Source organism: Strix aluco, chromosome 4, assembly GCF_031877795.1.
Source record: "Strix aluco isolate bStrAlu1 chromosome 4, bStrAlu1.hap1, whole genome shotgun sequence".
Taxonomy (NCBI): domain Eukaryota; kingdom Metazoa; phylum Chordata; class Aves; order Strigiformes; family Strigidae; genus Strix; species Strix aluco.
This window is the reverse complement of record NC_133934.1, coordinates 121,898,090-121,911,344: the sequence shown is the minus strand read 5'-3', so window position 1 is coordinate 121,911,344 and position 13,255 is coordinate 121,898,090. Positions and strand designations below refer to the sequence as shown.

The following is a 13,255-nucleotide window of genomic DNA, read 5'->3' as shown; positions in this document are numbered from 1 at the left end:
TTACTTTAAATTGGTTTTAATGTGTCTTTCAGGACAAAATGAACAGGTGTGGATCCAAAATTCATCTGAAAAAAATCTGCATAAGGTGTAAGTATAGTTTGCACATTACTATGGAAATGCTTAATTTTCTTTCCTTTTATAAAGTGCATTATGCCAGAACTGTAAGACCATATATAGCCAAATTAAACATGACAAAAGCTTAAAAATCCTATACTGCATGTGTTAGGAAGCATACACCTGACTATGAAGGCCATATTGTAAGGGTGTGAGAAAATATCAAATACATTAATGTGCATGACTGAATCAGTAATTGCTACTTTTAAAAAACTATAATCTTTACCACAAATCATGCCATTTTGGTAGACATTCACTCTTATTCTTCCATCCAGATATCTAACAGGATGATGCATCAACCAGTTTGTCATTATTATTGCATTTGGCTGAGAAAGAAGAAATTAAATTCATCACAGTGATTGTTATTAAAATGAAATGCCAAACAATACAAAATAATACACATGGGAAACGGCCAAAATGAAAGCAAATTTACATAAAAACGTTCTTATTAAGTATTGTGTCAGTAGATTAAAGAGCTTTTTGATAAAAGCCTGAACTTAGCCACATTTAACTCAATGACAACACATATGAAATTCAATAGGAGCAGAACTTTAATTTAAAAAAATCCATGCTATGAAATGAAATGCATGATATTATTTTTACGGTAACAGAGTAAGTCACAGGATAATTGCCTGTTACATCATGCCCATTGACAACATCACTGGGTTTCTGATGAATCCTTGAATGCAAAGATGGGCAATGTGGATCTAACAGAGACTTAATGGAAAAATTACTTCATGGAAAATAAAAAGATTAGGTGAACAAGAGAAAGTAATCCTGTGAAAATTAAGGTATAAAACCTAATTTTTCAATATGCCAAATACTTCATTTAGAGTTGATCATTTAATCGTTATTCAGCACACCGAGTGGCTTGTTAGTCATTGTGGACTTTACTTATAAATCAACCAAAGCTTAAATATAGCGGCAACCTCCAAGCACAAACGCACTGATGAAGATGGGGCCAAGAAAAGGAACAGGTCTAGATCATCCAGTAGGCAAATGTCACAAGGTTAAGCCATGTGAAAACAAAACTTAATTACTGTACCTCCAAGGATCTGTTATGCTTAAATTACCTCATATAAATGAGGCACATTTCACAGTGCTTGTAATAATTAGCACTTACCAAGCACCTTTCAGAAGTGCTTTGCAAACATTAAATGAGGTCAGAAATCTCACTGCTCTTTCATTAGAACACCCATAAATACTATGGGTTGAGTTTCCTCATCAACGTCAGAGCAAGGACTGCAGGGCTCGACCCACAGACCTCCAAAAAACAGTGCAAAATTGGTGAGGGTGAATTCTTAATTGCCATTTTACAGATTGCAAAAACAGCAGCAGGGAGATTAAACAATTTGTCAAAGATCAACAAAAGAGTTGTAGGTGAATTAAGGATTCATGGCTTTGGGCTCTCTTTGTTTTTTTCTGTTTTAGAGATAAAGGGTATTTGCTTGTGGCATAAAGCCAAAGTCTGTGACGAACTGGGGTCCAAAGAGAATGCACTGCAGCTGGAGGGTGTAAGAATTCTGCCTTACAAGCAGCAATACCTCCATAAATAGCTAAATTTAGAGCTTGCTATGTGCTTGTACCAGTACTTCCGTAATTGCTTCCTGACACAAATGGGTTTGAACATTAGCCATTATTTAAAATTGAGCAAGAAAAAACAAAGGGGATTTGTATGACAAGATAGTCTGGCTAGGTTTTTCTTTTTCCCCATCTCTGATACAAAGAATGTCATCATTTTGTATCCTTGGAGTTATCTCAGAAAAGGGATATTTTCACACACTACATAATGGCATTACTGGGGTTGTGATGCCATTTCCACAGCCCCTGGGAATGATACAAAAATACCATTAGAGCTCTCTGAGACATATATAGAAAAGGAACATTTACTAGGAAAATTCCACAGTTAGGGAATAACTCAGTTTCTACAGTATTCTTTTTCCTCTACAAGAGGTAGGCCTTTTTTGAGAGCTCTTGATGTATAACCATTATAAATTAGAAGATCCACAAAGAAATCCAAGTGTATCCTTCAAGATTCTGGGACCTCTCCACGGCTTCTACATGTCCCAACCCTGGCTGCCACATGTCATCCCCGTCTATAAATAGGTATTACATTTTGCTGAGGAAGGTCAAAATGTGTGAGGGGTGTAAATACTGCAGCAGTCATCATTAAGTCATGCATTGATTTATTCTTGGAAACCTAGGAGCTGTGGAAGCGAGTGTGCCTTACAGGGCCGCAAGTCCCAAGTTCCTCAGCAGAGAACTACAGTAAAACTTTGGAAATTACAATCACTGCACTAGCAGGAAGAAATGTCTCAGGTTCACTGAGAAAACACAGCGTGCTGTCTCAGCTCCACTCTCCCCATGTGTTTTGTACCCTGAGGACTCTCTTCCTTCCACCTTCACTCACTCCTTCCCTACCGCATAAAATAAAGACTGCATGCTGGACAGTCTCCCCAGGGATTGTCTGTTAGTACACAGGGTGTTTGAAAAAATTATTAGACAGGTCAACTTTCTCCAGTTTGGCCCCTCTACAGATGTTATCTCAGTTATTAGAATAGGCTCTGTGATAAAAATATTTTAGCTGCTCTCCATTCATTTTAGTGGGCTATTAAAAAATAATTATATAAAAATTATAGATAATTGTGTTTGTTTTGTGCAGTCAAAAATACCTAACTTCACCATATTTTAGAAACTGAAAAGCTGTATAATCCAACCAATTTAAGTACACTGTATCTGTCTTATTAATGTCAACTCAGATACATAGACATCTTAACATTTGAAGTTGAAGAACAAATCCAAGCTTCACAATTCTAAAGTTACCCAGTAAGTACTGGAAAAGGCTTTAATACTGGTTTCAGCAAGAAGAAATAACTCTATATGGATGTAAAATACTTTCAAATAGTAACATGGCTCAAATTTAAAAAAATATTTTCTCCTTATTTTGTTAAGAATACTTTTATGAATTTTTTTTGATGATGACCACCAAGGAGATTTTACACTTGAATTTACTGAGAACTTAAAGATAAAGAAAATGTTATAATACAGAATATATGTTTTGTTTCTATTCAATTCCTAGAAGAACATGTTGGTTTTAAATAGCATCTCCATTTAAGAGGAAGCAGTAAGGAACAGATGAACACTAAATTGTGCTTCTCATCACTGAAGTTCTTCATTTGTTTAGAATAGCTGGATCATCGATTCTCTTGATTTTCCAACTCCGACCCATTTAACTAGGGAGGAAAACACATTTATTAGAACAATTACTGCGTGCAAATATCATAATCAATGAACTGGAATAACTTTCACCTTTCATCACACTTCACTACAAACTGGCCAACTTTGTGCTGAAACACAATGCTAGGCAGTTTTACTGTCAAAAATTGCTTTACTCCTGCTGCATTACCAGACTAGAAGTGCAATATATTGAAGTCTGAAAGCATGAAATAATTATACCATAAACACAAAGTATTGTAGATGGAAGGCCTAACAGAAGGTCAAGGATGCTTGTTACAGGTTTAACTGTTATTGTCTTGAGTGATAGGATGTCTAGCTAAACCCCTGCAGAGAGGAAGCGAGAGCTCTGCCAGACTGTGAAGTTTTCCTGCTGTGGACCAGGAGATAGCGATGCACACATGCTATAATATTATTAAATGTAAGGCTGCAATTAAAAACACTACCCAGTGTGAGCAGCCACCCAAATACCATATAATTGTTCCACTAGTTTTTGTTGCTCATGGATACATAGAGAATTGACTGTAGGTAGGTCTCCTTTAGCCAAACCCAGTAAGGCACCCTGCCTTCACACTGAGAAATAAAGTAAGGGGAGCTTTATTTACATATCCCATCACCCACATCTGTGTCCATGACCTCACACAGGACAGTCATTGAGTTTCAGGCTCTGTACGAGATGCTTCCTAATCCATGAACAATACTGAATTGCCACAGTTGTAACTAGCCCATACTCCCAAAATGTAACCTTTGAGGTGTTTTATGGAAAACAAAGCACACATGCCAGCTTTTTAAGTTTGCTGCTGTGGAAATTCCCTTCCAAACTCCACCACTGATGCCATACCTAGGTCTTGGCACCTCGAGAGCTCTAGCAACTAGATTTGAAGAAAACTGGAGGGCTTAATGTTTGGAGATTTATCATGTTAAGATTCTAATTTTCCCAAAGTGGCAGAACTGCGCTAAACAGTCTTGTCTCCATTATGCAATACATCTCCTTATATGGGTAAGTATGGAAGTGGGGGGTGAGAGGGGAAAATAAAAATTAAAAAAAAAAAAGAGAAGTCTATATTCAAACAGGGATGCAGTGCAAGAAGTGAAAGGAAGAGATTAGGACATTAGACTAACTATGCGCTGAAGCATGGTACACAGATCCCTAAGCCTTCATTGACGGGCAGCGGCCGTTTGCCCAGAACAATACACGTTTACCTCTCCTCTGGTTAAATCCTTGTCAGCAGCAGCTTGGAGCTCTCTGCAACACTACAGAGCTGCCTGCAAAAGACCACCCTTTGCAAGCTGTCATTTACCATCCTCAGTCCAACCACAGGTACCTTCATTGCCTCCTACCCAAATCAAGACGCCCTGCTGTGGCATCCTCATATGTACAGCTACAGAAAGATTTACCTGGCACTCCAACATGGTTTTCCACACAGCGGATGTAATTCTGGGCCTTGGGTGGGAGGTCCTCCCATTTTCGTGCACCAGTTGTGTCAGTCTTCCACCCAGGCATTGTTTCATACTCTACTTCCACCTTCTGTAGTATCTCCTGATTAGCTGTGGGAGAATAAGTTTTGTCACAGTTGATTTTAGCTGCTCCACCTTAAAAGAACACACCTATGGTTCCTGACCAAGAAAGTCTTCTGACAACATTTAAAATATGATATATGAAAAAAACAGTATTTCTACTGGTTGGTTCATTCATTCATTGTTAATTTAGATTAATTTCTGTTACTTAGGAAGATAACTCTGATTCAAGAGGATCCAGGAATGCAGTTTACTTTTCTAAAAACTGTAGATGCACTCATGTTGTCAGAAGACTACAGTAATATTTTTGAGGAAACAAATTATCTTAAGTTTACAGTAGTTCCACTTTTTGGTTCAGATTTGCACATAATCAAATAGAGGTCCTCTTGCAGACAAGGCACTACTGTCTCAAATGCTTTTATCTTTATGGAACAGGGTTAAATCAGGTTTGCTAAAAACTTAATAGTCTGCAAGCTTTCCCCCACTGGAATTCTCACCGTGTCCACAGCCAGGAACTACCATCAGTGGTGGGAAAGCTCCCACATCTCAACAGAACAAATCCCTCATCTTGGCACAGACTGTTACCAGTATCTTGAAAACATCATTAACATAAGAAAATTACATATTATTACATCTTAAAAGTTTTAACATGGATCATATTGAGAGGCAATATATATTTTTATTAACTACACCGATGCTGCTGTTACTTACAGTTATATGACAGTATACCGTAAGAAGCTTTATTCTGCTTGTATAAGTCTCATTTTCTCACTGCTAAGCACTGCTTTTATTTTTAGTTTACTTTATTAAAGGTTATTGCCAATGATACACAGTCACTGACTTGAGTCTTGCCGACTTTCAGATCCCCGGTGTTGCCAATAAAAAAAAAATAATTTAATGGGACAAGACAGAGAGGTCCTAACACCAGATTTCATTTGGTCTGAATTTGTCACCATACAGAGAGATGCAAGGTGAATGGAAAATGTTAATGTACTGATACAGCAGTCTTTATACTGATACTACAGTTCTGCAGATTTCTACAGAAGGTCTAGTGAAAAAGCAATTAAGCTTGATTTTAAAAAGCAAAGAGTCTTTCCCAACAGGTATGACTTAACAGGTAGGAAAGAGAAAAATGAATACAGATATTTAACAACATACCTGGGAAATACGGAATTCTTTTTCCACCCAATTTGTAAGCAACACCAATTTTAATTTCATCAAGGACGTCAAGAATATCCAGCTTTGTTAATGCCAAACTGTACAGAAAAACACCAGTTAGGAGTTACACACATGATGAATCTCCTCTTCAATACCTTCCACCCATCTCTTTTTATCCTTTCGAGTTTTGTATTCACAAATCCAGCTCAGGCAACCCAGCAAGCAGAACTACACAAATACGTTAAACTATGAACATTATTAATTGAATTCACACCTCTGGGATGATGAATACATGACTGAATTACTAAGACACATTTCCAAACGCTTGGCTACTCATACAGGTGCACAGTGTTCAGTTCAGTGCATGAAAATGCAGGCTGTGTAAAGTGGCACTTACTGGACCCTGTTTGGGTGTGTATGACAGGATATCACTTTGTCACTACTAGTGATTATTTCTGTTACTCTTACTGATTCACATCTATAAGACAAGACTTATTTACTAAATCGCACTTTTAAAACAGACTTCACAAGCGTAATATGGCTACTAAAATCATGTATACAGTTCAGTAGGAAAGGTCCCAGGCTGACTTTCAGTACCTGGGCTGTGCTATCAGGGTTGTCAGTTTAATGAACCTTTTTCATCTTTTGAATGACAACACTGGAACACAAAAATGGAACCTCAAGACAACACCATAGTATTCACTGATCAGAATAAAACTGCATTTTAAAACTAGTCAAATTCTCTAGAAAGAATATGCCAGACCTTACTCGGTAAAAAAAAAAAAAAGATTTAGACAGGTACGTGCATAAAAGCCCATGCTATATGTGCTCAGTAAGTATATGATGAACACAATGATTAAGTTAAAAGACCTTTTGTTAAAGAAGCGGCATAGAGCCAGTTCTTCAACTTCAAGTTTTTAGCTCCCCATGTTTTTTAACTGTCACTGTTACCAGAGATGAGAGTTTTGTTGACAGAAATGCAGTAATTGTACAGAACTGAAATGGAAGGAAACATAACGCCTTCCTAATACTATTTCCACATAAACTAGAGCTGTGTAAGTTGAAGCGAAATCTAAATCAAAGTAAAAAAATTTTTAAAACCCTTCTCATAAATTAATGAACGAAGCTCATTGTTCATTTTTAACATTAGTAGCATAAACAATATTAAGTCTCAGTTTATAATATATTAAAATGCCTGGGGTTACATGTTTGCATATATTAACAAGTTTGCATGAATCCATGAGCAAGTCTACACTTCATACGAACAAAACTGTAATGAAACTTTTGCAACTTTTTCTGAAAATACAGATTGATAGTTATAAATTAATGGCTTGTGACAGTTACTAGCATTTTAGCATCAGACATAAGCTAGCTTGATGGCATTATGGTCTTGAACAGTTCCTTTAAACAGCCACTTTTCCTTTAAAATGTCAATTTAATAAATATTTTGAATTATAAAATAATTTATCAACCAAGTAAGCTGCTCAGTCCCAAAGAAAATAAAATTCAGTCCATTAAAAGCAGATTTGATAATACAATATTAGGCTACACCTTTGTAAATAAATGAACCTGTCAGGACTGGAATGAAAGTTGTGCCAGTTGCTGTACCCTTTGTATCATCCCCCTTATTTCACTTCAAGAGGTAGTGGTTCCAAATGATGCAGAACTGGTCCTACAGATATGATCCCCTAGAGTCAACCAAAGGTCAGAACCAGTGGGTTTTAGATCCCAGTGTAATTCAGCGTGAAAGCACTGGATCAAGAACACTAGAACAAACTGTTAGAAAACTCATACGTTGATCCAATCTACATTGGCCATCTCATGTAAGCAAAGGGAAAACATATATAGAAAAATCACTGCTATGATGTTGTAAAATCACTTGATTTGAAAACAAAAAGTCAAAGGAATTAGATTATTATTAGCATTAAGACAATTCTCAGTTGCCTATTGTGAATTACTTTATTGCTTAAAACGTAACACTTTACTGGACTTATATTAATGTTACCTACATATTTATTCTGCGAAGCACAAAATTATCACTTCCAAATGTAGCGCAAAATCTGTGATGCTTACGCAGTGAATCCGTTGATCATATGAGCATATTTCAAAATGACAAGATCTAACCAGCCACAGCGTCTCTTTCTGCCTGTAGTTACTCCCCATTCATGGCCACGGGACTGTAAAAGATCTCCGATTTCCTACAAGAAGACAGAAAGAATCCTAATGGTATTTCACTGAAAAATAGTGGGAAAACAAATATAAACAAATACAGAGGAACAGCAAGAAAAACATAGTCGTTCAATTCCAAGACTTTTTGTAGGAGAAAAAGGAAAAACGTTGTTTTATTAGGAGGGGACTAATGTTTTATTAGGAAGAGAATAAAGCCCCTTGTGCACAGGATTTTTGTATTTCAATTGCCAGCATTTCTAAAATACTTATTTAACATGACTATTTCAAGTTCCAAGGAGACATTTTTCTTCCTCTGATAGGAAGATTTCCTTGATAATTCAGCCCTGTTTTTAATTTTGTTTGCATTTACTTTCTTCATTTGGTTTTTTGGCATCTACGGTTTTGGGGGGAAAGACTGTAAAGACTTAGGACAAGTTCAATGCTTGTACAATGTCTAGGTCAACCAACTCCTTGACCATGCCTAGGGCTCTTAGGTTCTATCATAATATGAGACTGCCAACTGTTCCCTTTGGGCTGGCAGTGTTTACGATGTGTTAAAAATAAAGACAAAAGAAATTTTACGCTTATGATTCATAAAACTAAAGGATATCACCAATTCACTTGAGCCATTAGAGAAAGGATTTTAGGGACTAAATCCTTAAATTAGATTCGGATCACTGACCTAGAGACTGCTGTGGGCATAGCTTATAATCAATACCCTGAGCTTTCTAGTTTCTTGATAATGAAAATACAACAGAGAGTTTAAAAGGATCAAAATGTCTCCCCTTCTTTTTATTGATCAATTTGTGCATGACTGGCTGATGCACACACCACATTTGTTCTAGAAATCACACACAACACAGGCTGTTGAGCTCAGAAGTTTTATCTTGTAATTGAAGCTTTCCTGTGATGCGCTGACAGTTCCAGTCTCACAAACACTCACCACTGAAAGGCACCTAACAGTATTAGATAAAAAAATGAAATCTGTTTTCACATCATTCATTACACAGAAGTGTTGTCACTGTAATACATCATCAGCACACTCATGTTTCTCTCTTCTGAAGAAAAATACATTAAGATTATAATGTAGTTCTCCCCTCCGTGAGTGCAATTGCTTGGCATTAGTATTATGGTGCTTATTTATCATAGGGTTACCCTTACTCCATTCCATTGACCTTCTTTTTTGGCAACTGTATATATTGTATTTCGTAACATTAAACCTACATTAATCTGCTCAGTGGGGAAGGCTCCAATTCCCACCCGAGTAGTATACGCCTTCACCACACCGTACACATCACCAACGTGCTGGGGAGGAACACCAAGTCCGGTGCATACACCACCTATGGTGCAGTTCGATGAAGTCACGAAAGGATACGTTCCTGTCAGAAAAACACAACAGCACAACCCTATTTCAGCAATGGTAAGAAACAAAAGCTGATTTTCCTTTATGAGTTGAAAGGAGATTTTCACCTGTGTGTTTGGCTTTAAAGCTAAACTGAAATAGCAGCCAAAGAGCAGGGAAAATTCTTCTTACTACATGACCCCATTTTGCTTTTAAGAGAACAAATTAAACTATTCTTCCACAAATTGCTTCCTCCAGTAGTGAATGTATTTGGATTTCTAAAGCTCCACAGAAACCCCCCAAAATGAAGCATTTTTTGCACTCAAATAGCTGACTCATCCTGGCAATTCGTATAAGCAAGTTATTAGTGAGCAAGAAGTTCACACAGACAAGAAAATACACTACTTTATTATACTTGAGAAGTTATCAAGCACGTGCTATCTGTTGCAATGTGTAAGATTTTCTGTATTCACCCTTTGCAACTTTCACTGAGGATTGCCCACAAGGGAGAAATTTAAAAGCATCTCAGCACTACTTCCATTAGGCACTGGATCTATTATAGGATGTTGCTGCTGGCTAAAGCTTTTTTCACTGTCCTGTGTAACACAAAGTCTTTCCACTACATCCACGGAGAGCCTGGTGTGAAGGTCACAGTCTGACATTCCCAGTGCTCTACACGAGTAGCTCTGAGTATCTGCAGCAAATGTTCCAACTCTTCAGAGGTTATACATGATTTCTACACTGTGACTCTGGATTGGAGAATCTCTCCAGTTCTTCATTTCATCTTCATGGACACCTAAGTGGTTTAATTAGACTTTTGGTAAGAGAGCAGAGCAGAGATCAACTGAAGAAGCTAGACTTACAAGTTATCCGCACCAGTTTAATCCTCCCTCCACTGCAGAGGAATTCTCAGCAGCACTGCAGTGGGTGCCTGAAATGTATGGCAATGTGCACACACATTTAGAAGCAATAAAGACAAGAATATCTGGAGTGAAATTTCAACTCCACTGGAATAAACTTCAGTAAAAATCAATATCTAAACTCTTAAGCACTTAATCCTGTTAATGATACAATCTCTGGCTTACTGTGCTTTACTTTAGGGAAATCTGTTCCTGTTAAAGGAAAGACTATTTTGTTTCGCTATTTTCCTGCTGTTTGCAAAGCTGATATAAACACAAATCAAAATAAAACTTATCTCTTGGGACTTAAATTGAGTTTAGAATTTAACTTACCAAAGTCAATATCAAGTAATGCTGCATTGGCTCCTTCAACAAGAATCTTCTTTGGGGAGCCATGAAGAGCTTCATACATAAAATACACACCATCTCGAACCATGGGTCTTATTTTTTCGGCATATCCCTGCAAATTTGAGTAGAAATGTCAGCTTCCCCAGACAATGGCTGGAAGCAGGGAACACTGTGTTCACTTTTGAAGCACAAAACATATGGATAACCCTAACGCATCAGCTTCAGTAACTGCATTTTACCTGAAAAATACAATCATTAGCTTATATTCCACTGAAAACAAATCAACGTACTGAACCACTCACATAAGAAAACATGACTTGTTATGGCATTCTAATGCCATAATTTCTGTACCATTTCTATTCACAGAGATGTTGTATACCTACTTATTTCGTTGATACAGTCTCTATATAGTGTGTCTATAGTCTAGACACACTGAGAGTAGGACTTAGAAATAGTGCAAGCTCCAAAAGAAAAAAAGTCACTACTCATGAATATTAAAAAGTATCTTTAAAGATAGGGTGTCAGCTCTGAACAAGTACCAGACAAAATGTGGGAAAGGTAAGAGATTTTTTTATCATCATCTTTTCTTACATATTCATGAAAAAAGATGTTTTACCAGTAGCTCTTCTGAATTTATTTATAAAAAGACATTTCTCTTGTAATACCAGGATCTTGAAACACAGCTTCCGCAAACAATTCTTTGGTAAGCATGGAAGTCTCTCAGACAGACTACATCAGTTATGACTGGAGACTGCTGTGTCACCTTGTATTCTCTTGGCTACTTTAACACAACAGTTATTTTACGTCAAAAAAGTAAAATATTATAGGAGAATTAAATAATCCACAAAATTTATTTTAATACAATAAGAAAACATTATATTACAAAGCATAGCTACTGCTTATTAAAAGGTTTTATAATAATGAAGAGATGCATTTTTAATTTAAAGTAGTTTAATAAGTAGTAGTTCTGGTATACTTAATTTTTACTTTTTTAACTAAAATAAAAATTACTGTTTTCTTCTATACCTCCCCTCAAACTGAACAAATATTACAAGTATTAAATACTTACCTTTAGCTTTTTCAATTGTCCTTCTATATCTATGTCCAGTGTGGGAAACATTGACTTGTATTGTTGTGCCAGATTCTTAAATCTATAAAATATTGAAATCATATCTATGAAGAACACCCTGAGTTACTGTTCACGGAACCTTTGGCAAGAACTCAGTTTATATTATACACAGGATATACTGAGAGCTATAGGGAGAAAATACTCAGCACTTCAATACCTCAACCAGTGCATTTCCCAATGTACAACATCACAATTTAAGTGATGAGAAACTCTGAAGTACAGGAAACATACACACACATTCTTTCCAGTTTTCTTTTCCTTCTAGACAATTTATATACAAAATTCAGACACATATTTAAAAACATCTCCCTTAAAAGCAAATCTGTCAGCCAAAATGTATCACTCTAACATAATATTTAGAAATGAAAATAGTTGTACCTTGAAGAAAATTCATCAAAGTCAGAAAGGAGGTCACAAATTCGAAGGCCTGTTCGTGCAGCTTTGGAAGAATATGTTGGTCCAATCCCTTTCTTTGTTGTGCCAATACTAAAAGAAACCCCCCAAACGTATAAACAGATGGAAAAATCTGCTTTATGCTAAGTAAGTTCGTTAAAGCTCTTCAATACACCATATACTGGGCTGAAGATCTGAGACAAAAAGAAGACTAAAGTTCTATAATAATAAATATATAGCAATTTTCATGTTTCAGTGGATTTGCATCAATATTGCTAAGATTCATGGTATGCAGTAAAGCATTAAGCCTTGAGTCTGACTGAGACAAGCTTGGCTGAAACTATGTGTGTTTATATACATATATGTGTGTGTATATACATATATTATACAGTAACAATGGTTACTATACTATCCTGTGGTGCTACCACATTCCTTACCACAATAGGAAACAAATGTCATTTTCACATTTTCACAGTTGCAGGACTGTCTATAGTTGTAAACAACAACCAGTTCTGTGAGTGATCAAACTGGTTTCCTATGGCTTTGGCATTGTTCATACTAGCTCTGTCCCTACAAACTGTCGCTGCAGCCTTTACCTTGATGACGATAAAAATGAAACTGTTTCCCTACCCACATGCCTATTTTCACGTGCATTTTAGAAATGCAGTAATTTTGAGATCTCTATTTGTATGTAAAGTTTGTCTGAAATTGTCCAATGGGATCAAAACCAAATAAACAGAGAGAAAATTACAGTGTATTCATATAAACCTTTGTTCTCTCAGAAACCAGAATAATGAAGTATGAATAGTTACATACTGTGCTAAAGTCTAAGACTGAAAATAAAATAGAAGCGAGTATGTCCATGAAGTGTAAGTGAATATACAATAAACAATTACAAGTGTGGAACCTAATTGTGCCAACATTTTGGGCTTGATTCAAAAGAGCATCACT

The 13,255-nt window shown here is 36.4% G+C and overlaps 1 protein-coding gene across 1 annotated transcript in view; it reads right to left on the bottom strand.

The window, feature by feature from the left end:
• ADSS1 (adenylosuccinate synthase 1) overlaps window positions 1-13,255 on the bottom strand; it is a 30,907-nt gene continuing 17,652 nt past the window's right edge. The window contains exons 6-13 of the mRNA XM_074820889.1: window positions 12,290-12,397; window positions 11,852-11,933; window positions 10,768-10,894; window positions 9,418-9,572; window positions 8,098-8,222; window positions 6,025-6,122; window positions 4,747-4,896; window positions 1-3,347 (exon numbers count right to left, since the gene is read on the bottom strand). Of these exons, the coding sequence (XP_074676990.1) occupies window positions 3,295-3,347; window positions 4,747-4,896; window positions 6,025-6,122; window positions 8,098-8,222; window positions 9,418-9,572; window positions 10,768-10,894; window positions 11,852-11,933; window positions 12,290-12,397 (898 nt within the window). The 3' untranslated portion in view covers window positions 1-3,294. The remainder of the gene's footprint in view (window positions 3,348-4,746; window positions 4,897-6,024; window positions 6,123-8,097; window positions 8,223-9,417; window positions 9,573-10,767; window positions 10,895-11,851; window positions 11,934-12,289; window positions 12,398-13,255) is intronic.